The sequence below is a fragment of the Prionailurus bengalensis genome, chromosome B3, assembly GCF_016509475.1.
Source record: "Prionailurus bengalensis isolate Pbe53 chromosome B3, Fcat_Pben_1.1_paternal_pri, whole genome shotgun sequence".
NCBI classification, from domain to species: Eukaryota; Metazoa; Chordata; class Mammalia; order Carnivora; family Felidae; genus Prionailurus; species Prionailurus bengalensis.
Window position 1 is genome coordinate 108209715 of NC_057355.1, and position 25752 is coordinate 108235466.

The 25752-nt window shown below is 35.2% G+C and overlaps 1 protein-coding gene across 1 annotated transcript in view; it reads left to right on the forward strand.

The window, feature by feature from the left end:
* MNAT1 (MNAT1 component of CDK activating kinase) overlaps nt 1–25752 on the forward strand; it is a 214025-nt gene that overhangs the window by 80055 nt on the left and 108218 nt on the right. The window contains exons 5-6 of the mRNA XM_043556300.1: nt 2560–2700; nt 7872–7997. Coding sequence (XP_043412235.1) covers nt 2560–2700; nt 7872–7997 — 267 coding nt within the window. The remainder of the gene's footprint in view (nt 1–2559; nt 2701–7871; nt 7998–25752) is intronic.

Here is a 25752-nt window from a genome sequence, read left to right on the forward strand (position 1 = left end):
CCCTCCATTAACCCTCTGTTTGTTCACCATATTTAAGAGTCTCTTTATGTTTTTGTTTTTTGTTTTTGTTTGTTTAAAAATATTTTTTTTTTAACGTTTATTTATTTTTGAGACAGAGACAGAGCATGAATGGGGGAGGGGCAGAGAGAGAGGGAGACACAGAATCAGAAGCAGGCTCCAGGCTCTGAGCCATAAGCCCAGAGCCTGACGTGGGGCTTGAACTCACGGACCGCGAGATAGTGACCTGAGTTGAAGTTGGACGCTTAACCTACTGAGCCACCCAGGCACCCCCTCTTTATGTTTTTGTCTCCCTCCCTGTTTTTATAGTATTTTTACTTCCCTTCCCGTGTGTTCATCTGTTTTGTAACTTAAAGTTCTCCTATGAGTGAAGTCATATGATATTTGTGTTTCTCTGACTGACTAATTTCACTTAGCATAATACCCTCTAGTTCCATCCACATAGTTGCAAATGGCAAGTTTCATTCTTTCTGATTACCGAGTAATACTCCATTGTATCCATATACCACATCTTCTTTATCCATTCATCCATTGATGGACATTTGGGCTCTTTTCATACTTTGGCTATCGTTGATAGTGCTGCTATAAACATTGGGGTGCATGTGCCCGTTTGAAACAGCACACCTGTATCCCTTGAATAAATACTTAGTAGTGCAACTGCTGGGTCATAGGGTAGTTCTGTTTTTAATTTTAAACCTCCATACTGTTTTCCAGAGTGGCTGCACCAGTTTGCATTCCCACCAGCAGTGCAAAAGAGATCCTCTTTCTCCTCATCCTCGCCAACATCTGTTGTTGCCTGAGTTGCTAATGTTAGCCATTCTGACAGGTGTGAGGTGATATCTCATTGTGGTTTTGATTTGTATTTCCCTGATGATGAGTGACGTTGAGCATTTTTTCATGTGTTGGTTGGCCATCTGGATGTGTTCTTTGGAGAAGTGTCTATTCATGTCTTTTGCCCATTTCTTCACTGGATTATTTGTTTTTTGGGTGTTGAGTTTGATAAGTTCTTTATAGATTTAGGATCCTAATGCTTTATCTGATATGTCATTTGCAAATGTTTTCTCCCATTCCGTTAGTTGCCTTTTGGTTTTTCTGATTGTTGCCTTCGCTTTGCAGAAGCTTTTTATTTTGATGAGGTCCCAATAGCTCATTTTTGCTTTTGTTTCCCTTGCCTCTGGAGACATGTTAAGTAAGAAGTTGCTGCGGCCAAGGTTAAAGAGGTTCTTGCCTGCTTTCTCCTCAAGGATTTTGATGGCTTCCTGTCTTATATTTAGGTCTTTCATCCATTTTGAGTTTATTTTTGTGTATGGTGTAAGAAAGTTGTCCAGGTTGATTTTTCTGCATCTCTCTGTCCAGTTTTCCCAGCACCACTTGCTGAAGAGACCGTCTTTATTCCATTGGATATTCTTTCCTGCTTTGTCAAAGATTAGTTGGCCATACATTTGTTGGTCCATTTCTGGGTTCTCTATTCTATTCCATTGATCTGAGTGTCTGCTTTTGTGCCTGTACCATACTCTCTTGATGATTTCAGCTTTGTAATACAGCTTGAAGTCCGAAGGGTTTTAAATATTATTTTAAATATAAATATATTTTTCTCTGAGGTGTCTGCTATTCATATATTTATGATGCTCAAACCTATTATGTTCTCTTCCTCCGTTCTGCATTTACCTCAAGGTGCCATAAATTCTCAATGTTCTGTCAAAGTAAAAAAAAAAAAAAGAGCTTTAAAATAAAGCCATTTAGATTTTACTGTATTTTTCATTCATAAGAATGAAAGAACAAAGACTATGTATAGTATTGCTTTTAAGCATGACTTTAAGTTGGAATAAATTTCAGAACCTGGAATTATTTAATATTTCCGAGGCACTCCATAAAAGGAGAATGAGTAGAACTATAGTTCATTCTGTTTACATATTAGCTTTGAATTTTGAATTTTTCAGTGCACAAAGAAGACTTGAAATTTATATGCTTATGTTAGAAAATAATTTCAGTTTTTTGCAACATGATGATGTTTGGAACTCTAGCATCATAAAGACTTATTTCAGCTTAGGGAAAAGAAGCTTAGGACATTGATAACTTTTCATTACCTAGAATGTTCTGGAAATTGTTTCTATTAAATAAGTCAGTCCTTTCAATGGAGTGTTTCAATTGGTAGTTCTGTATGTAGATTGTCTCTGTTGTTTTTATTGGGTTTTGTTTTTGTTTTTCTTGTTAAATCCTCTAAAATGAATTACTCAAAACTATCTGTAATAATGATCAATAAATAAATTCTTTATTAAACACATTTCCTACAGCTCTGCAACTGAGTGAAGTGTACTTGTTTAGGTGTTAGTTAAATGATAGGTGTCATTCTCTTTCATAGTAACATGTCCATGTGAAATAATAAAATGAACTCTAGTTCCTGCAGAGTAGAATTGCTGCTCTATTAAACTCTTAAGTGACTAGTATGTTTTATGTATCCAGAAAGTGTCGGAGTGCAGTAAAGGATTGGTTTTGGTTACTAAATTTATTCCATGCTATATATAAATATTTCTGTTTTAGACTCGGGAACAGGAGGAATTGGAAGAAGCTTTAGAGGTAGAAAGACAGGAAAATGAACAAAGAAGACTGTTTATTCAAAAAGAAGAGCAACTGCAGCAGATTCTAAAAAGGAAGAACAAGCAAGCTTTTTTAGATGAACTGGTATGTAATAATGCTAAATGTCTTGAACAAATCATTAGTATTCAGAGTTTATTTTTCCTTTTTATTATGCTGGATAATGGCATTTAAATGGCATTTTTATTGGCATATTCAGTGCTGGTGTATTCAACTTCTATTCCTTTATTAAAAAAAACCCATTTTGTCAATACCCGTTTTATTTTTAGATGAAAGAGCAATGTAACTGATGTAAGGCAGTCTACTATTAATAGGTTATTTATGTTTTTAAGCTTACTGATGAAAATGCTTTGTTTTTAAGGCAGTTTTCTCCTGATTAACACTGGCTTTCTTATAACTAGCCCATTTTCAAGTGTTTTGGCTTCATGTGAAATTTATAGTGATTCTATTTACTCTGTGAGAACTATGTTTCATATTTTTGCATGAGAAAGAATGTATTTGAAAGAAATGGCAGTGTTTTGCAAATTGTGTTTTCCAATAATTAGCTCCTCAAGTAGTCATCATTGTTAGATAATAGCAGTAATAATAACTAAGGCTTCGGAAATGTTTCACAGATTTGATGGTATATTATTTGATGCTTATAACCTAGGGTGATAACATAAAATCACAGTAGAAATCGTCCTTTCCAGGAAAGTCTTTTGCATTCTTCCCTTTCCTTTTCTGTCCACATAATTAATTTCTATGTAGTGGTAACATACTTTAATTCGTCAGTCTAGTTGATGTGGTATTTGTAACTCTATGATTAGGTAAATGTGTATGTGTATATTTTTATACCATTCTTTTGGCCAAATGTGAGCTGACCAGGAATAAAAAGAGAAAACAAGATAATTAAATTAGAAGTAGGTGAGAAAGTGAGGAAAAGTAAGAGTAAGGGCATTAATGAGGCTTAGATAGAAAATGTGTTTCATAAACCCTATCTACTTTGTGTAAGTGGAATGTAAATTTGGTTCTAAAAATAAAGACAGCATATAAAATAGAATATATTTTTCTTAGTGATTTCCACTAATTTTTCTTGAAATCATTGTCAGTTGTGCCTTTAACAGTTGAAATGACACATGTGTTTTACCTTTTTTTGTTGACATGAATTTTGTGAAAATTGAAAACTTTAAAGAATGAATTAGTAAATACTGATGTTCTAATTATTTTATTGAAAGGTTCTTTCCCCCATCATTTTATACAAAGAGGGACATACTTTTCCTTGGTAATGCTTCTCCTTTATACAATTAATTGAATTAATTCAAAATAGAACTTAGACATGAAATGAAAATATACTTTAATATTTAAAAAATATTGCATCTAGTATAAAGAGATTTTAGATATAATTTTGAGGTTAGCTGGCTCTGCATAGTAATTATTCTTTGCGTATTTTTTTAGTACTCAAAGTAATGTTTTGCTGCCTCATTGAGTGCTATTGGCATGACGCTCCCCTTTAATTCAGTGGGGCATGAAGCAAGATGTAAAACTGCCAATGTTGTACATTGTGTATAACCTGGAGTTAATATTGGTTTTTGTGAGACCTCCCCCCAAACTCCCTGCAACTTCCTGTTTTCTTCACCTGCAAGTCATTATTGCACATACTTTCTTCACTGTTTAGAGCATGTAACATGGTGGTTAAATAAAAGTTAGAAATTTACTGTATTCATTAGACCAATTAATTACAACAGATTGTTTTTAAATATCAGTACATTTTGAATTTTTGGTTTCCTAATTTTATTTTTAAAAATTCTCTGTTACTTTAATTTTTAAATGATCATTCATTGTTTCTGTTAAAATGTTAATGTATGTTTAGTTCTTATTGACTAATAGAAAGAATTATTAAATTTCTTTTTATCTTCCTGAATCCTTAATAAGTAAAAAACACACTTTGTTTCTTTTTCTATGTATATTCGTGTGTTAGATTCTATGAAAAAGATAATACTGGCATTTGTAAATATGTCTAGAAGCTTAAATCTTAGAATTGTTCTCTGGATCTAATTTAGGCAACAAGCACTACTTATTAAGAATTTTTTTTCTCCTGTTTTTGGGTTTGATTCTTGTGCTAATGGTCACTCTTTAACCTTTAAAAAGCATTACATTATACTGTATGTGACAGATTTTAATGTTATGGTCTTAATGTTTATGACTTAGCATTTACCATGATGTTGCCTAAAAAGTCCATTTATTTAATCCTAACTGTAAATTCAGTTTTTTTTTAACAGTTTGGAAAAAGATTTTTAAACAGGTCCTAACTTATTAAATCTTTTTATATTCCTGTTTGAAAATTTTCTTCAGTTTATGTCTTAAATTTTGTTAAGGGCTAATACTGTCAAAATGCAGTAGCTGATTTTTATTAGAAATATTGTTTGCCAGATGGCTTGCTTAAAGTCAGTTAAAATAATCTTTAAAAAGTGGTCATTATAAAGCTTTTAATGAGTATTACAGGCAGTCTTATTAAAATTTCTTTAAATATTAAACAGTATACCTTCAGGCAATTAATGAGGTTTAGAGAATCTTTCAAGATAACCTGGAAAGCTAAGAAAAATGAAATAACTTGCTAAGGCTGAATCTGCATTTTATGTATTCTTGAGAGCATGTATATTCCCATAGTTTTTTTTTTTTACTCCATTGATTGATTTTGTTGTTGTTAGAGCTCCTGCTTAATTCTCTCTCTTTTTTTTAATGTGTATTTACTTTTTGAGAGAGAGAGAGAGAGAGAGAGAGAGAGCGCACGCGCACGCAGGGGAGGGGCAGAGAGAGAGGGAGAGAGAAATCCCAAGCAGACTCTGCACCATCAGTGCAGAGCCCGATGTGGGGCTCAAACTCACGAACCTTGAGATCATGACCTGAGCTGAAACCAAAAGTTGGACAATTAACTGCCTGAGCTCCTGTTTAATTCTAACTTAACTTTCACAAAGATTTTCAGGCTTCAAAGTTTTGAGTGCTAAAATGGAATGAAGCAGATTTGAAGTAAATTGTATGCCTTAATGTCAAAATTGGTTTTAGATTCCTAGAATGTTTATTTTTTATTGAATTTCATCTGTTTTACCAAGGCATTTTAATGTTCAGGGCCTTTTATGTGAAAGTGAAACCAGGATTAAAACAGGCCCAAGTATTGATTAGCAACTTTTTTGAAGTGAGCCCACTGTCTTGCGTTTACATAAGGACTTTCACTTAGAGTAAATACCAGGTATGGAAGAGTATTTGAATTCACTTAGAGTATAGATTGAGGAGAAATGCTAAGAAATTTAGTTTTCTTCTGTTAATTTTTACATATGAAAAGGCAGTAATGGGTTTTAAAAGATGTTTTGGTCCACAGTCCATTTAAATTCTCTCTTAATTTTACGTTTAATTATAAAATTCTTAATGAACATCTAAAATAGCTGCAGGAATTCACAGCAATACTGTTGCTAATGCATAACTAATGCTTTATTGCAGAGTATGAAAGGTGTTCAAGTATGTTCTCAATAGTATATATTTCATTCATTCTCCTTTATTATTTTTTAAATTAAAACAATTTTTTAAATGTTTATTTTTGACAGAGAGAGTAAGTGGGGGAGGGGCAGAGAGAGAGGTAGACAGAGGATCCAAAGCGGGCTCTGTGTTGACAGCACCGAGTCTGATGCAGGACTCGAACCCATGAACTGTCTGTCTGAGCCGAAGTCAGATGCTTAACTGACTGAGTCACCCATGTGCCCCTTTAATGTTTTTTTAAACTTATTTATTTTTGAGAGAGACAGAGTATGAGCAGGGGAGGGGCAGAGAGAGACACACACAGAATCTGAAGCAGGCTCCAGGCTCTGAGCTGTCAGCACAGAGCCTGATGTGGGGCTCGAACTCAGAAACCGGGAGATCATGACCTGAGCCTAAGTCGGATACTTAACTGAGTGAGCCACCCAAGTGCCCCTATTTTCCTTTATTATTGCTAAAGGCCCCAAGGCTATATTTTATAAATAAAATTTGTGTTCTTCCATTTAAAAAATTTAATCTTTGTAACATTGCTCTTGCAAAGCACTTCTGTTACCAAGTCTTGAGGTACAGATTTATTCTAGGACAATTCTGCTGAAATAATTTGCTTTTTATTTGAATTACTTCTGTACTATAGACTTAAAAAAGTTCCTTTAAATATATTAACTACATTTGTGCCTAAAAAATTGTATAAAGTTGTTAGATTTGGAAAGAAAATTAGATTCTGCTGTATGTTTACTTTCATACTAGGGAATGTTTAACAATATAGTCTTTCCAGGATTAAGTTCTGGGTTGTTATTATTTTAAAAATCTCTAGGCCATTTGAAAAATATGTCTGTTTTCATAGATAGCCTTGGTATAGGCTCAATATCTATAGGTATAGATAGAAATGTGTTTGTAATCTTCATTTTTGTTTACAGATATAAAGTACTGTGTATATATTATCTCCTTCCTTCTGCATGTGTTTCTGGGTTCTTATTTAACTGAAAACTCGGGAAGGAAAAAGTCTGGATACGTTTAGTTTAGACCTTAGCTCCACAGCATGTGGAAGAACATGTAAGAGAACTTCATGTTAAACAGGATAAATGCATCTGCATATAAGAATTAGTATCATTGCTTGTGTCATTCATATGTATATATGCAGATTTATGTAAATAGTAGCCCTCTTTTAGTGTCAATATAAGGTATTAAAATAAATATTTGCTATCATTTTGTCAATTAAAAAAATTTAGACTTAATTTCTAAAAATAAGTTCAGTAAAGGAGAGAATATATTTTTGGTTGTACTTAACAATCGTTCTATTGTGCAAAACAGAACAAGGATCATTTCCAAACGGCCTCAGGTGAAATCTAATGGGAAACAATTTCAAACTGGTCTGAATTCACTGGTAGAAAAATGTGTCTTAGATAAACATCTGATCTACGTTATAGTACTTTGTATTACTCTTTTTGTGATTAGCTTTTAATTTTTTTAATTTTAATAAATATGGTTGGCTTTGCTAGATGAAATAAGACCCTATTGTCTTTAATGTGGATTTTATAAAAATACTTTTTTGCAGGTTATTTTGATTTATGAATCTCAAACAGCCTTTTCTTATTATGGAATGTTAAAATTTTTTGTGAAGTGTTCTCCATAAAGTGAATATTTAGGTTGACATCAAATGCCTATGAAAGGGCATAATTTAAAATGAAAGACTTGTTGCTCATTAGTTTTTCCTTTTTAACTTTCATGTTGCACTTTAACTTTTCTTACAGGAGAGTTCAGATCTCCCTGTTGCTCTACTTTTGGCTCAGCATAAAGATAGATCTACCCAGTTGGAAATGCAACTTGAGAAACCTAAACCTATAAAACCAGTGACATTTTCCACAGGCATCAAAATGGTAAGCTGTATTTTAATGGCTTGTTTGAAAGATAGATTTCAAGGATTGCAGTTTATAATTTTATATTGATTTTTACAGATAAACTGGAAGGTTCAGATGTTTAAGAACAGTATTTGATCTAGGCTAGACATCTAGAAACATGAATATGTGTAGTGTAAGGAAAATGGAAAGTAATAAATAATTCTCAAAGTACATGACACTGTTTTGTTGTACATGATACTGGGTTTGTATATTTTTTTCTTTTTCTACATAAATTTTAAGCTTGTAGTGTAGGAAAACATTCTTAAAAGAAAATACAGCGTTCTGGTTTCTCATATGGAATGTAAGAAGCTTGGATGTTGCCAACTCATAATAACAAGTCAAAAGCTGAGCATAGTGAAAAATCAACAACTTTTCTTAGATCCATAAATGAAGAGAGATCAAAAGGCAAACTGCTGCCCTCAAAATTAGAGAGATCGACAGAGAATACAGTGTTTCACAACTTACCAGGGCAGTCACCTCACCAGGAACCAGTGCTCCTATAGGGAAATCTGATTATAATTGATAAATTGTTGGAGGCTCAGTGTGGACAACTCTGAGAGTTTAAAACTCCATGGAGGAACCAGTCATTGAGGGCCCCCACACTTTTTTGTGTGTTACCTCTTGCACCTCTACGAGATTCTCTAGTGAATATTAGAGAAAAATCCCCTCTTGTTTCTGGCAGAGGAAAGGGAAATGGAACAGTTTTGAAATATACCAGTGCATTCTATTCTTAATAAGGCCTACCCTCAGGAGAAACTATTTCATCAGAGCCTAAACTGCTGGAGTTTATCAGAACCTACCTGATGCAGGGGAAGGGAAATACTCAATTCCAGCTGCTCAGGTCTTCTGTGTGGGAGAAGGGAAATAACATAACTTCAGCCCACTCTAACCATCTTGCCCCACCTAAGAGGAGGAGGGAGGGACTGAGAAGCACATGTGAAGTTCATAGTCTAGAGGCACAGGCTCTTTAAAAGACTGAGACCTAATCATAGAACTATAAAATGTGCTACCAACCCCCACACCTCACCACCACATTGCTTAAGTCCTATTTATAGTAGTTCCTTTTTTCCAGTCCATCATGCCTTAGCTATCAAGAAAAAAAAAATGATAAAACATACTAAAAGGCAGAAAACAGAGTTGGAAGAGACAGAGCCAGCCTCAGAACCAGGCTCAGGGATGTTGGAATGATCAGACTGGGAATTTAAAACAATTGTGATTAATATGCTAAGGATGCTAATGGATAAAGTAGACAACATACAAGATCAGATGGGCAGTGGTGAGGAGGGGGATGGAAATTCTGAGAAAGAACCAAAAAGAAATGTTAGAGAAAAAAACACTAACAGAAATGAGGCATACCTTTGATGGGCTCATTAATAGATTAGATACCCCTGATGAAAGAATCTTTGAGCAAGAAGATACACCAATAGACTCCTTGAAAACTGAAAACCAAAGAGAAGAAGACTGGAAACAGACAAAAAAGCAGAACAATATCGAAGGACTATGGGATGACTACAAAAGTATACCACAAGGGCGCCTGGGTGGCTCAGTTGGTTAAGCATCTGACTCTTGATTTCTGCTCAGGTCATGATCTCACAGTTTGTGAGTTTGAACCCCATGTCAGGATCTGCACTGACAGTGCAGAGCTTGCTTGTGATTCTTTCTCTCTCTCTCCCTCTCCCTCTCTCTCTCTCTCTCTCTCTCCCTCTCCCTCTCCCTCTCCCTCTCTCTCTGCCCATCCCCTGCTTGTGCTCTCTCTCTGGCTCTCTCTCAAAAGAAAAAAGAAAAAAGAAGAAAAAAGTTGTACCGCTTGCATAATGAAAATACCAGAAAGAGAAGAATGAGAAAAAGGCACAGAAGAAATACTTGAAATGGTAACAAGTGAGAATTTCCCCCAAATTAACACCAGAAGCAAAACCTAAGATCCAGAAAGCTCAGAGAACACTAAGTAGGATAAATGCTCAAAAAACTATGCCTAGGCATATCATTTTCAAATTACAGGAAAATTGAAGATAAAAAATCCTGAAGCAGCCAGAGGGGGGAAAATACCTTACCTATAGAGGAGCAAAGACAAGTATTATATCTGGCTTCTCCTCAGAAACCACACAAACAAGAAGAGAGTGGTGTGTAATATAAGATGATGAGTGAAAAAAACCACCAACCTAGAATAATGTACCTTGCAAAATTATCTTTTAAAACTGAGTCAGGATGCCCAGGTGGCTCAGTCAGTTGAGCGTCCAACTCCTGGTTTCATCTCAGGTGGTTTGATCTTGTGGTTTGTGAGATCGAACCCTGTATTAGGCTCTGCACTGACAGCGTGGAACCTGCTTGGGATTCTCTATCAGCCCCTTCCCTGCTAGCGCTTGCGTGCGCTCTCTCTCTTTCAAAATAAACATTTAAAAAAAAGTGAAGGAGAAATAAAGGTTATCAGACAAACTAAAAAAAAAGGAATCGTTTGTCAGTAGACCTTCCTTGAAAGAAGTGTTAAAAGAAGTTCTTTTAGAGCCAAGGAAAATGAAATAGGTCAGAAGCTAAGATGTAAAAAAGGAAAGGAAGAGCATAAGAGAAGAAATAAGACAGAATAAAAACTTACATTTTTGTTCTTATTCTAACAGATAAGTCTAATAGCAATATTATATTTGAGTATGTTTGTTTATGTGTGTCTGTATATACACACATGCTTATATATAAGTGCAATGAATGACAGTGGTAATGCAAGAGATAGGAGGAAGCAATTAGAATTATTTTATTATTATGAGGCACTCACAGCAATGTTTCCCTCCCCAACTGCCCATTCAGCTGATTTTTGATTTTTAAAATTGCCTATCTTGTTTGTCATATGTGTGCCACCAATTAGATTATAAACATCTTGAGGGCAGAGGCTGCATATTTTAACTTCATTTTATATGATCATGAGTATGTGGGTACTTGGACAATATAAAATACTCATAATTCATTTTAAATTTATAAATGTAGGAAATAACACATTTTCAAATAATGTAAAGGAAAACATTACTCATTAAGGAATTACAAAAGCTTTTAAGAGACAATATAGAGAAAAGAAAATGGGCATGGAAAGACTCAGATGCAATGGGATTAAACTTCAGCTTTACCACTTACTAGGTGTGTGTGCATGGGTAAGAGATTTCTTTACTCTTTCTGAGTTTGTTTCCTCATTGGTAAAGCTGAGATAAATTTCACTTTATATGATTGTTTGGAAGATTAAAACGTATGTATAAAATGTTCACTAAGTGCAACTTTAATGTTATCAGTAGTGTTTGTTTATTATAGTTAAATATCTAAGTGAGTTACATTATAATTTATTTACATTGTGTAATTAGGTAATACATATTTTAGGATTCTTGAATTTGAGGGAATTTTATGATATTTTTGGCATTTTTATGCTTCGTAAATCTGTGGTGGTGCTGTGATCATAGTGGTTTTTTTTTTATTTTTAATTTTTTACATGTTTATTTTTGAGGGGCACCTGGGTGGTTCAGTCATTTAAGCATCTGACTCTTGGTTTCACCTCAGGTCATGATCTCACAGTTTGTGAGTTTGAGCCCCACATCGGGCTCTACACTGACAGCACACAGCCTGCCTGGGATTCTCTCTCTCTCTCTCCCTCTCTCTGCCCCTCCCCTGCTTGCTATCTCTTTCACTCTCTCTCAAATAAATAAACAAAAAAAATAAATGTCTATTTTTGAGAGAGAGAGGCAGAGAGAGAGGGAGACGCAGAATCCGAAGCAGTCTCCAGGCTCTGACCTGTCAGCAGAGTGCTGTGGGGGGCTCCCAACTCAGGAACTGCGAGATCATGACCTGAGCCAAAGTTGGACACTTAAATGACTGAGCCAGGTGCCTGCTATGATCACAGTGTTTTAAAGCTCTTTAAAATTTATTTCTTTCTTTGTTTGTTTGTTTGTTTGTTTATTTATTTATTTATAAAATTCTTATTTATTTTGAGAGAGAGAAGAGAGAGAGCGAGTGGGAGAGAGAGAACCTAATACAGGGCTTGAACTCATGAACTGTCAGATAATGACCTGAGCCGAAATCAGGAGGTGGGATGCTTAACTGACAGAGCCACCCCAGGCACCTTAAAACTTATTGTTTTAAACAATTAAAATTTTTTTTTTTAAATGTTTATTTATTTTTGAAAGAAAGAGAGACAGAGCACGAGTAGGGGAGGGGCAGAGAGCGAGGGAGACACAGAATCTGAAGCAGGCTGCAGGTTCTGAGCTGTCAGCACAGAGCCCAATTCAAGGCTTGAATTCATGAATGGTGAGATCATGACCTGAGCTGAAGTCGGCTGCTTAACTGACTGAGCCACCTAGGTGCCCCTAAAATTTATGTTTTAATTCGTGTATAGTAAAGGTCATTCTTTGTGGTATACAGGGTCTTGACAAATGCACACTGTGTATCTACCTCTATAATCATAATATAGAGCAGTTCCATCACCCCTCAAAATTCCCTTCTGCTACGATTTCATAGTCAACCCTGTACCCCTAAACCCCCTATCTCTGTCTCTGTTGTTTTGGATTTTCCAGAATGGCATATAAATGGAATCATACATATAGGCCTTTAGGTCAAGTTTTGTTAACTTAGCAACATGTGTTTGAGATCATGCATGTTGTTGTTGTTCCTTTTTGTTGAGTGATATATCATTTTATGGATATACCAGTTTCTTTATTCATCAGTTGAAGGACACTTGGGTTTTGTTTTTGTTTTTTAATGATTACAAATGAAGTTGCTACAAACTGTATGCTACAACATACAGTTGTGTGCATACAGTTGTGTGTGTACATAGGTTTTCATTTCTATTGGGTAAATACTAAGAATGAAATTGGTGACATATGGGGTATGGGTATGTTTAGTTTTGTAATAAACTGTCAAACTGTTTTTCAAAGTGACTGTGCCTGTTGGCATTCCCACCAACCTTGTATGAGTGTTCTAATTGCTCTGTATCCTTGCCAGTGCTCGGTATTTTGAGTTTTAAAAATATTTTAGGCATTCTAAACAAGTGTGTAACGATTTTTCATTATGGTTTTAATTTGACTAGTGATGTTGAGCATCTTTTCATGTGTTTGTTATCAGTGTTTCATTTGCCCTTAGCATTTACTTCAACACTTTAGGTATTTTTTCAGATAAGGTTGTGGCCTTATTATTTATTTTCTTTTTTCTTCCCTCTTTTACAATTTTTTGTTTTGTGAAATGTAATGTAAATACACAAAAGTGCACAGAACCAAACTATATAGCTCAGTGAATTGTCACAAAGTTAACATCTGTGTAATCATCATAGGGGTAAAAGAAAAAAAAGATATTGTCAAAGTTCTTGAAGTCCACCTCATGACCCCTTAGATTTGGTCAGTACCCTATTCTTTTTCCTCAAAGAAGTCACTCACTCTTCTTTTATGTCAGTTCCTTTCTTGGTTTTATAAATAGCTTTTACATCTAAGCATGTATGTCTTAACTTCATTAATATTGTGTCTGTTCATTGTTATATTTGTGAGATTCATCCATGTTTTTGCATATAGCTGTAACTTTTTTCATTTCCATTGCTAGGTAATGTTCCATTGGAGGAATATACTATTTATCCATTCTGTTGTTGCTGGATGTTTGGATTCCTTAGACTTTTTGGTATTATGAATTATGCCAATGTTTTTATTTATGTTTCTTGGCATACATGTACACATTGGTTTGGTGGCTATTTATCTAGGAGTAGAGTTATTAGGTGATAGTGAATATGTATATTCACTTTAGAAGATACTACTAAATCATTTTCCAAAGTGGTTTTTACCAGTTGTATTTCTGTCAGCAGTATTCTTGTTATCCCATATTCTTGTCAACATTTGGGAGGTTTTTGTCTTTTCCAGTTTTACCAATCTGGTAGGTATTTAGTAGTATCTTATGATTCTTTTTTTTTGTAAGCTCCATGCTCAATGTGGGGCTTGAACTCATGACCCTGAGATCAAGAGTTACATGTTCTACTGACTGAGCCACACAAGGTACCTTGTGTTTTGTGATTCTAATCTGCATTTTACTTTGTTGATCACTAATGACATTGAGCATTGGTTATCCTGTTTTCTGAAATGCCTGCTCAAGACTGTTGCTCATGTGTAGGAATTCTTTTTATGTTCAGATTTAAGCCTTTTATTAATCATATGTGTCGTAGGAGCTGAGATTAAATTATTTGCTAGATTGATCACCTGGTTGGTTCGGGTGGTGGAGCATGTGACTCTTCATCTCTTGTGAATTCAAGTCCCATGTTGGATGTAGAGATTACCTAAAAATAAAATCTTAAAAAAAAACCTATGCGTGTGTGTGTGTGCGTGTGTGTGTGTGTGCGTGCGTGCGTGTGTGTGTGTGTGTGTGTGTGTGTGTGTGTGTGTGTGTATCTATACACACACATACTGTCTCTCAAGGGATAGGGATTCTTGGTTGTGTGATTTCAGTGGTAGCATTTGCGATCTGTTGCATGCCTTCATACTGTTCCAACTTGCTGAGAAGTAAAAGTGTTTCCTTTTACCTGTCCCCCCTGCCCTGCAAAAACCCCACAAAGAGTTTAAGAAAAGACCAGAGTTTTTTTTTACTGTGGCTTGTTTGTTTTCACTCTCTTGAAGGTGTCTTTTGATGTCTTTATTGATTTACTTTTTTATTATCCACCTGGAATTGATTTTTTTTTTTGATATGATGTAAGCATTAGCTTGTTGAGATTCATATAACTTAAGTGTGTGATAAATACCTATTATTGTTGTTTATTATAACAATTCAGCTTCTGGTTCAAAGGCAAGGTGAACATTTTAAATGACGGTTTTTATGTGGATTTATTAATATTACTGAATGGGGTGATTGACACATAATGTAGATGGAAATACAGTGTTGATGTAGTTGAGTGCTTTTATACTCTTTGGAAAAATCAATCCTAAAATGCGGGATGAAAAGTAACATTTATTGAGCACCTATATCCCAGGGGTTGATTTCATTGAACACATGTTGGTAAGGATGCCAACATTGCTTAAGACTTTGTGACTTACGATAGTTCTTTTTAATAAAAGTTGTCGTATTTTGTTTTTATATTTCCATGAAATAGATGATAATCTTATTTTTGCAGATGTGAAAACTGAGTCTGTCTCAGAGAAGTTAGATCACATATAAAAGATGACACCTGAACTCATTCTCTTTGTATTATACCTCATTATTTAATTAATGAGACTATTAAAAAAACCAAAATTTATAAATTCTACTTCAAGTGTCTTTCTGATTTGAAGAGAGCTAGGATTGAGTTAATTGCTTGTAATAGTGGGCTGATTATTTGGACTGGGTAACATAAAGGACAGGAGCCAGCACAATGACCTTTTCCTTTCCTGATGTGCTCTACTTCAAGAAAGTCCAGCACAACAAATGAAGTCAGATACACTGAATTTGGAGAAGGTCCAAGGAAGACATTATAAATGTGATTGAGAGTTTTAGAAATAGATCCTTTGAGATGTGACTGAGAAGACAAAATTTATTTAATAAACCTAGAGAAAGATAAAGGATTAAAAATTGGCATAAAATAATGAGTAAGAAATGAGAATTTAATTATTATGTATTGAAATATGTAGAGTTGAGGCTGTCAGGGAAGATATTTTGGCTAGGGATGTTCACATAATATTGTGCCTGATGTATTCTTTGAATTATATGTCCTAGGAATTAAACTCTCAGTTGGTGGGGAAGTGTTAAGGGTAGGATCTTAGAAAGATAATTTATAAAATTTATGACTTGACTTTCTTAAATAATTCCACTTAATCACTGTCTAATGCGTGAATAGGAGAAACTTCATTTTATATATTTGTTGTCTTTTTTATGGTGATAGCTTTGAACTCTTTTTTTTTTATGATTTTATTTTTTTTAACTAATCTCTACACCCAACATGGGGCTCCAACTTAAAACCCTGAGATCAAGAGTCACATGCTTTACTGACTGAGCCAGCCAGGTACCTCTGAACTTTTAAAATGAGATTTCCAAATTTGTTTCTCAGTTACTTCTTTGTAATTTGTTTCACATTAGTTCTTTCAATTTTATTGCTTCAAATCCCAGCAGTATAACTTTAGGGTCTTCTGTTTCATCTTCATTTCACAAGTAATTCTAATTTTTCCCCCAAATGAATAGATATGGCTGCCATTCCTGATTACATCATTCTGACTTGAGCCTATGAACAGACTTAAAAAATAAAAACAGATTTTTGCCCCCATTTGTTACTAATTAGTGTCATTAAATATTCATACAGAAAATCTACAGATTTAAGTAACTAAGTCTTAGTCGTTTGGGAGGGTGGAAAGACACATTGGTCGTGTCATAAAAATAGGAGCCGGAATCAAAGGCTGGGATTCTAGTACTTTTTCAGACAGGATGGTGTTCTAAACTTCACTATGTGTTTGTATGCAAACTGGAAACAAACTGAATCACAAAGATAACTTAAGAGTTATTTTTAAGTATAGCTTTTGGTTCTTTATGGATGATTACTGGTGTGTTGTTTAGGGGAATATGCCACCCATTGCCAAAGGGGAAAGCTGTTTGAGTATTTTAACCTTAATGTTTAAAAACATTTATATTATCTACGGGCGAACCAGATCAGAGCTCATTTGTAATATTAATTGGATTTTCTGACTAGTATTTAGCTATTTATATCAATCATTGTTTATTCTTCTGAACTCATTTGAAGATTAAACTCTTCGTTAAAATATGTTAAAGAAAATTAATATCCAGTTGTATCTGAAATAAAACAAATTGTACTGAGTGGTCAGTTTTGTCCTATAAAGCCATAAATTAATGCCAAACAGTTTAAGTGCTTTACCATTTTGCCTAAGAAAGGAAAACAAAGCTTGACCAAATATTATTAATTGTATTTTTAATATACATTTTGCACTTATGCAGCAAATCAAAGTGTAGCAGTCAAAGAAGTGATGTATCTTTTATCAAGTCTTGTAAAAATGCAAGTAGTAATAGAGTACTGTTTATATGTTTTCATCTTTAAATGTGTCTTGAAATTATAATTAGCATTAAAAAGTCTTACCAGTTGTTAGGCATTATGAAATCCATACATAAATGAGTAAGCTATTTAGCTAGGTGAGTATGAAGTGATTATTTTCTCTAAGCATTTAAATGTCTCTAGCTATTTTATGTTATTTCGATAAAATTGTAGTTCTATTTTTCACCATAGATATCTTTGAATCAGAGTTTATATGTAAGCATATAGAAGGTCTATTAGTTCAGTCATATTTTAAAGGAAATACAGGTTCTTATAAGTTAGAATAATCCTATGGTGAGTACTTTAATAAACCTTTTTATAAAATAAATAGTTGCTTGTGATTAAAATTGTAAATTCACATTTTATTATTTTAGAATTATTTTTAATTAAAATTTATTTTAACGTTTATTCATTTTTGAGAGATAAGAGAGAGACAGGCATGAGTGGGGAGGGACAGAGAGAGAGAGGGAGACACAGAATCTGAAGCAGGCTCCAGGCTCTGAGCTGTCAGCATAGAGCCTGATGTGGGGCTCAAACCCACAAACTGTGAGATCATGACCTGAGCGGAAGTCAAATGCTTAACAGGCTGAACCACCCAGGTGCCCCTTTTTAATTTTTTTTTCAAGTTTATTTATTTATTTTGAGAGAGAGGTAGTGCGAGCTGGGTAGGGGCAGAGAGAGAGGGAGACAGAGAATCCCAAGCAGGCCCCATAGCTTCAGCATGGAGCCAGATGCAGGGCTTGAACCCACGAACTGTGAGATCATAACCTGAGCCAAAACCAAGAGTTGGCCACTTAACTGACTAAGCCACCCAGGCATCCCTAGAATTACTTAAAATGGGTTGTCCTTATAATATCATCATTAGAGGTTCAAACTGTGGCACCTCTATAACATACATACTAGCTGATATGACCTTGGGCAGATCATTTAAATCATTAAAACCTTAAGTTACTCAGTTTGTTTTTTTTTTAATTAAAAAAAATTTTTAGAGTTTTTAAATTCCAGTTAACCTACAGTGTAGTAGTAGTTTCAGTTGTACAGTGTAGTGATTCAACAGTTCTATACAATTTTTGGGGCTCATTTCAGCAAGTGCACCTTAATCTCCATCACCTACTTGACCCATTCCCCCACCGACCTCCCCTCTGGTAACCATCAGTTTGTTCTCTATAGTTAAGAGTCTGTTTCTTGGTTTACTTCCCTCTCTTTTTTCCCCCCCTTTGTTTTGTTTCTTAAATTCCACATAGGAGTGAAATCATATGGTATTTGTCTTTCTCTGACCGACTTATTTTGCTTAGCATAATACTCTCTAGCTCCATCCATGTTGTGGCAAATGGCAAGATTTTGGTATTTTTTTTAAATGACTGAGTAATATTCCATTGTGTATATATACCACATCTTCTTTATCCATTTATGGACACTTGGGCTCTTTGCATAATTTGGCTATTGTAGATAATGCTGCTATAAACATTGGAGTGCATATATCCCTTGGAATTAGTGTAGAATTGTTGAGTATTTTTTGAAATAATTACATAAAAGTCTTAGAGTGCCTGGTTCATTGTAAGTATAAATGGGTATAGATGTAAGCAAACACTGTAATAGGCCAGTAAATTTGGATTGCAGGTAGGGTTTGTGACTTGTTTAACTTATACCATTTATTTTTGAGTAGATATTTTACTTATAGACCCCCAAATGCCTTTAGAAACCCTTTTTTATATTTCTATATTTCTGGATAACATTTCAGTTATACTGTGGATATATAAGAAACTGAACTATTTAGTGTCCATATTTGGGAATACTTAGAATGAACTGATTATATATTGTGAGTTTTATATTATATTCTTTCTCATACCTTACTATGGTGAGGGAAAAATATAGTTAATGCTCAAGCTATTGATGATAGAATTTATTACAGTGGTTGAATTTATTCCAGGAAACTTGTCTGCTTGTCTGATGATCTGGACATGAGCATAATAGGGAGAAATAATGAATCAGGGAGTTGTGAGTTATATCAGTTATTTTAATTGTTATAGGAACAAGTTAAAATCCGTAGGATATAAATAATGGGAAGCTTTTGTTTTTTAATCTCAGTCTGGAGGACTTTTTAGATATGTGAAAATGTGAAAATATTCTTAGCCTGGAATGCAGAAACAATGATTTCCTGGTTGAGTTAATGTATTCAACAAACATTTTTCTGCCATGTTTTATGTACTTTATTTTGTATTGCTCTATGTCATGAGACACATTTTTCAGTCCTACAGATAGTTTTATCAAGTACCAATCAGTCTATCACAATAAGATTTTATCATGTACCTATTACATCTGTAAAGCAATCTTAGCTGTTGGTGTTGAAGATACAATAATAAAAAGAAGGAAGATGTGATTAAAGCAGTCCCTGATTATTATTTCACTAAATCCTTACAAATATCCTGCAAGGTTGATAGTGGTATTGCCATTTATGAGGAAACATGATGACTCATAAAATAAATCACCCTAACTCATAATTCTGCTAAGTGGAAGGGCTAAGATTTAGACTCAAGCAAGTCTGGCAGATTCCAAGTATTTTCTGCTACTCTATACCTGAATGGTCCTTGTTTTCCAGAGGTTGAGTTTTGAAGTGGGAAGAGAAAACGAACATGCATAAAGAAACTGTATGGTATTGTTTCTAAGTACAGTGAAGCTTTCTACCAAGGGACCCAAATTAAATAAATCCTTGTGGAATATGGCAAACTAGAATTGAGCCTTGAAAAAAGCAAACGTTAAGAAAGATAGAAGGGAAGAAGGAAGGCATTCCATTTTTAAAATGTGTGTGTGGAAGCATTCTGAGCAAAAGAATGAAAGGAGTGAATTTAACAAAGTTCATTCTGCGGTTCCCAGCCAGGAATTTTCTTCTGATGAACTTGCATAGTAATTTTTAAATGCACGTCTTTTCTTTGGTCCTAAGAGGTTATGCTATGAAATTCAAATACCTAGAATTATTTTTACATGTCAGTAAGAGCTCTTTACTAATAATCAGTTGAATAAGTTAAAGGTTACTAAAATTGATATTTGGAAATGCTGAAATAAATCCATTTTTTGTTTGCTTAGGACTATGATACAGTATTTTCCTGAGAAGTCTAGCTGCCACAAATATTTGGTAGTCTTACAAGGCCACATCTGCACATGTGCATGACCAAATAATTCCTGCACTGTTTGTCAATGTGATACTTTAAATTTTTAGTTAAGCAGATTTATTTTCCTTTGTAATTTTATCACTGCATGAATGGTATTGTCCTGAGCTAATTGTAGCGTTCATCTTACTTTTCATCTAATAATATTTGTAGGAACATTACTATTAGAACTATAAATGTTTATTCATTTTTGGGAGAGACACAGCATGAGCGGGGGAGGGGCAGAGAGAGAAGGAGACACAGAATCTGAAGCAGGCTCCAGGCTCTGAGCTGTCAGCACAGAGCCTGATGTGGGGCTCGAACTCACGAATCGTGAGATCATGACCTGAGCCGAAGTCAGATGCTTAACCAACTGCCACCCAGGCACCCCAAGAACTATAGGAGAAAAGGAAATAATCAACAAAATTAAAAGGCAACGAATGAAATGGGAAAAGATATTTGCAAATGATATATCAGACAAAGGGCTAGTATGCAAAATCTATAAAGAACTCACCAAACTCCACAGCCGAAAAACAAATAATCCAGTGAAGAAATGGGCAGAAAACATGAATAGACACTTCTCTAAAGAAGACATCCAGATGGCCAACAGGCACATGATAAGATGCTCAATGTCACTCCTCATCAGGGAAATACAAATCAAAACCACACTGACATACCACCTTACACCAGTCAGACTGGCTAAAATGAACAAATCAGAAGACTGTACATGCTGGAGAGGATGTGGAGAAACGGGAACCCTCTTGCACTGTTGGTGGGAATGCAAACTGGTGCAGCCACTCTGGCAAACAGTGTGGAGGTTCCTTAAAAAATTACAAATAGATCTACCCTATAACCTAGCAATAGCACTGCTAGGAATTTACTCAAGGGATACAGGAGTGCTGATGTATAGGGGCACTTGTACCCCAATGATTATAGCAGCACTTTCGACAATAGCCAAACTATGGAAAGAGCCTAAATGTCCATCAACTGATGAACGGATAAAGAAGTTGTGGTTTATATACACAATGGAATACTACTTGGCAATGAGAAAGAATGAAATATGGCCCTTTGTAGCAACATGGATGGAACTGGAGAGTGTTATGCTAAGTGAAATAAGTCATATAGAGAAAGACAGATACCATATGTTTTTACTCTTTCGTGGATCCTGAGAAACTTAACAGAAGACCATGGGGGAGGGGAAGGAAAAAAAAGTTAGGGAGGGAACTAAACCATAAGAGACTCTTTTTTTTTTTTTTTTTTCATAAGAGACTCTTAAAAACTGAGAATAAACTGAGGATTGATGGGAGGGTGGGAAGGAGGAGAGGATTGGTGACGGGCATTGAGGAGGGTACCTGTTGGGATGAGCACTGGGTGTTGTATGGAAACCAATTTGACCTAAAATTTCGTATTAAAAAAATACTATTAGGTTTTTCTTTTGTTGATCATTTTGTGTTAGGTTATTCCTATGTAATTTTACTTGCTATTTTGTTCATCAATTTATTTCTGTCACAGACTCTTTTTAGGTTAGAATATAATTTGCCACACCTCCTGGGTGCTTGAAAACCAGGGGTTACGAAAACCAGGGGTTCATTTATTTTTGGATAATCTCTTAACTTTGTTAATATACATAATTGATGGATAACTTATAATACACTCTCATTCTGTCAGTTCCCTTTTTCTTGTTAACATTTTTCTGCACTAGAAGCCTGTCTCATCTTTTGCTGAGAATGCTTCTGCACCTCCTCCAGCCCTCCAATGGGGAATGGTAGAGTAGAGCTAAGAGCTTACACTGCTTTCTTCTGTTCCTCTTCATCAGAGCTTTTCCCAGATGCTGCCATGGCAGCTTTGCAACTTCTACCCAGCCCCTCCGTTGGTTTCAGGGTGATTTAGGATTCATAACTCCTAGAAGCTTGAGCTTAGAGGGGTTAGATATTTTTAGGAGGACAAAGGGCTTTTCAACTGTATCATAATTTAAATAAAATTTTGTGGCCTAGTAAAGCATCATAACATAGCTGGACTTACTAGCAAACATATGAAAGACCATTTCTTTAGAAGCTGGGAAATTCCTGGGGCACCTGAGTGGCTCAGTTGGTTGAGTGTCTGACTTTAGCTCAGGTCATGATCTCACAGTTGGTGGATTTGAGTCCCACATCGGGCTCTGTGCTGATAGCTCAGTCTGGAGCCTGCTTCGGATTCTGTGTCTCCCTCTTTCTGCCCTTCCCCCACTCACACTCTCTCAAAAGTGAAGTAAATGTTAAAAAAAAAAAAAAAAAAAAGTTAGGAAATTCCTGTAGGATTTCTAGTACTTTTCCCTCTTTCATTCCTGATACTGGTAATTTATATCTTCTCACTTCATTTCCCTAATCATTCCTTTTTTTAAAAAATTTTTTTAAAGATTTTATTTTTAAGTAATCTCTACAGTGACCATGGGCCTTGAATTTACAATCCAAAGATCAAGAGTTGTGTATGCTCCACCAACTGAGCCAGCCAGGTGCCCCTTCTCTGATCATTCTGACTAGAGGTTTATCAATTTTCTTGATCTGGTCAGCAAACCAGTTTTTTACTTTATTGATTTATTTTTCTGTTGTTTTCCTATTTTCCACTCCAGTTATATTTACTCCTTATAATTTGTTTCATTCTCCTTAATTGGGGTATAATTTGTTCTACTTTTCTAGTTTTTTTTTTTTTAATTTAAGTTTATTTATTTATTTTGAGAGAGAGAGAGAGAGAGAGAGTGCGTGAGCACGTGCAGGGAAAGGGCAGAGAGAGAATCCCAAGCAGGCTCTGCTCTGTCAATGTGGGACTTGACAAACTGAGATCATGACCTGAGCTGAAATCAAGAGTTGGACACTTAACCGACTGGGCCACCCAGGTGCCCTACTTTTCTGGTTTCTGAAAGTAGAAACTTAGATGATTGATTTGAGACTTTCCGATTTTTTGACATTTAATGGTATAAATGTTCTTTTAGCATTGCATCACACACTTTTGACATGTTATCTTGACAGTTTGAGTCCTCTGAGGCAGTTACAAAGATGGGTTTAAATGTACAAGAAATGTGTTAGGGAAAATACCTGTGAGAGAAAATGAGGCAGCTGTAAGAGACTGAGAGAATCATCAGATGGTTTTGTGGGTTTGACCCAAGTGAAAAAAGAAAACCTGTTGGGTAGAATTGTCTCAGATTACCATATATTTCTAAGGAAAGTTTGGCAAGGCAAGTTGGGAGTTCTGAGATTTCTGGCAGAGGAGGCTTGCATCTCCTAACTATGGAACTGCCTTGGTATTCCTGCCTCACTCAGTCATTGGCTAGAGGCCCATGGAAATCAAGGCCTTAGTGCAAGTGTGGAACTGGATTTCAGAGTGCAACAGCTGGGACTCTTCCTCCATTTTGCTTCTGCAGTTGGGAGATGAGAGGTGCATGCATGTGGCCATCACAGTTGTGTTTTCATTTTCATTTAGTTCAAATCATTGTGCGACTTTGTTTTTAACTTCTTGCTTGACCCATGGGTTATTTAGAAATGTGTTGTGGGACACCTGGGTGGCTCAGTCGGTTATTAAGCATCTGACTTCAGCTCAGGTCATGATCTTGTTGTTCGTGGGTTCAAGCCCCGCATCAGGCTCTGTGCTGACAGCTCAGAGCCTGGAGCCTGCTTCAGATTCCCTTTCTCTCTCTCTCTCTCTCTCTCTCTGCCCCTCCCCTGCTCTCTCTCTCTCTCAAAAATGAATAAACATTAAAAAAAAATTTTTTTTAAATGTGTTGTTTAATTTCAAATATTTCCAGGTTTTCTAAATACTTTTTTTTTTTTTGCTATTGATTTGTAGTTTAATACCCTTGTAGTGAGAGAACATGCTTTGTGTGATTTTAGACATCTTTGACGCATTGAGACTTTTTCTGTAGCCCAGAGTATGGTCTATCTTGGTGAAGTTTTTTGTGCACTTGGAATGATTTGTATTATGGTCTTTGGCAGATCATTCTGTAAATGTCAGTCAGGTGAAGTTAATTGATATTGTTAAATCTTGTTTCCTCATTGATTTTTTTTCCCTTTTCTTACTGAGAGCAGTGTTGAAATATCCCAGTATAATTGTGTATTTAAAAAAAACCAATTTTGCATTATATATGTTTAAGCTCTGTTTTTTGTGGCATAGACACATAGGATGGTTATATCCTTTTGATACTTTCACATCTTTATTGTTATGAAATATTTCTTTATTCCTGGTAATATTTGTTCTAACTACTATTTTTTCTTTTCTTTTTAAATTTATTTATTTTTAAGAGAGAGAGAGACAGCACTCGAGTTTGCGCATGAGCTGGGGAGGGGCAGAGAAAGAGGGAGAGAGAGAATCCCAAGTGGGCTCAGGGTAGATCCCGATGCAGGGCTCCATGGACCAGACTGTAAGGTCATGACCTGAGCCAAGATCAAGAGGCGGAGGCTTAACCGACTGAGCCACCCAGGCACCCCAATAACTACCACTTTTTCTGATGTTAATATAGCCACTCTAGCTTTTTTGATTGGTGTTTTCATGGTATGAGTTGCTTTCTTAATGTGTACAGTTGGATCTTGGTTTTTAATTAAAACTGACAGTCTCCCTTTGCTTGTTGTGTTAAGGTAATTATTGATATGGTTGGTTTGCTCTAAATTTACCTTCATCAAATTTGGAAAAATTTTGGTGATTATTTCTTTGTGTATTTTTATTTTCCTCCCACCCAGAATTTCAATTACATGTAAGTTATATTGCTTGATATTGTTAGTTCATCAGTGCTTTGCTGATTATTTTTCTAGTCTTATTTCTTTGTGTTTTAGTTAGCTACTGTTGCTCTATGCCTGCAAGCCTTCAAGCTATGCCTTCACTGATTTTTACCTTGCTAGTGCCTAACCTATTTATTCCACTTGTTATATTTTTCATTTCAGGTAGTATATGTGTTATTTATTTTTTATTTACTTATTTTTTAAAGTTTATTTATTTACTTTGAGGGAGGCGTTGGGCAGAGAGAGAGAGAGAGAGAGAGAGAGAGAGAGAGAGAGAGAGAATCCCAAGCAGTTTCCTTACTGTCAGCGGTGTGGAGCCAGATGTGAGGCTCAAACTCACAAACTATGAGATCATGACCTAAGACAAAATCGAGAGTTGAATGCTTCACTGACTGAACCACCCAGGTGTTCTTTAGGTAGTATGTGTTTTAAATCTCTATATATGTCATTTGAATCTTTTGTCTTCCATTTCTCTCATCATGCTTATGTTTTTCTCTACTTTCTTAAACATGTGGAGCATATTTATAATAGTTATTTTAATGTCATTGCCTGCTAATTTCATTATCTGTTATTTCTGTGTCTGCTTCTATTGACTATTTTCTCCGAGTATGGGTCATATATTTTTGCCTTGTTTTTGAATACCTAGTAGTTTATAGTATCCCATTAAATATTTTCAGACTTTGGGGTTGTAGCTAAATTACTTATAATCTGTTAGATCCTTGCAAGGATTATTTTTAAGCATTGGGAGGGCATAGAAGACTTCAATATTAGGCTAATTCAGCTCCACTTTCAAGTTAATTTACCATTTTGAGGACTATAGTTGATGCTTCATGTATTGA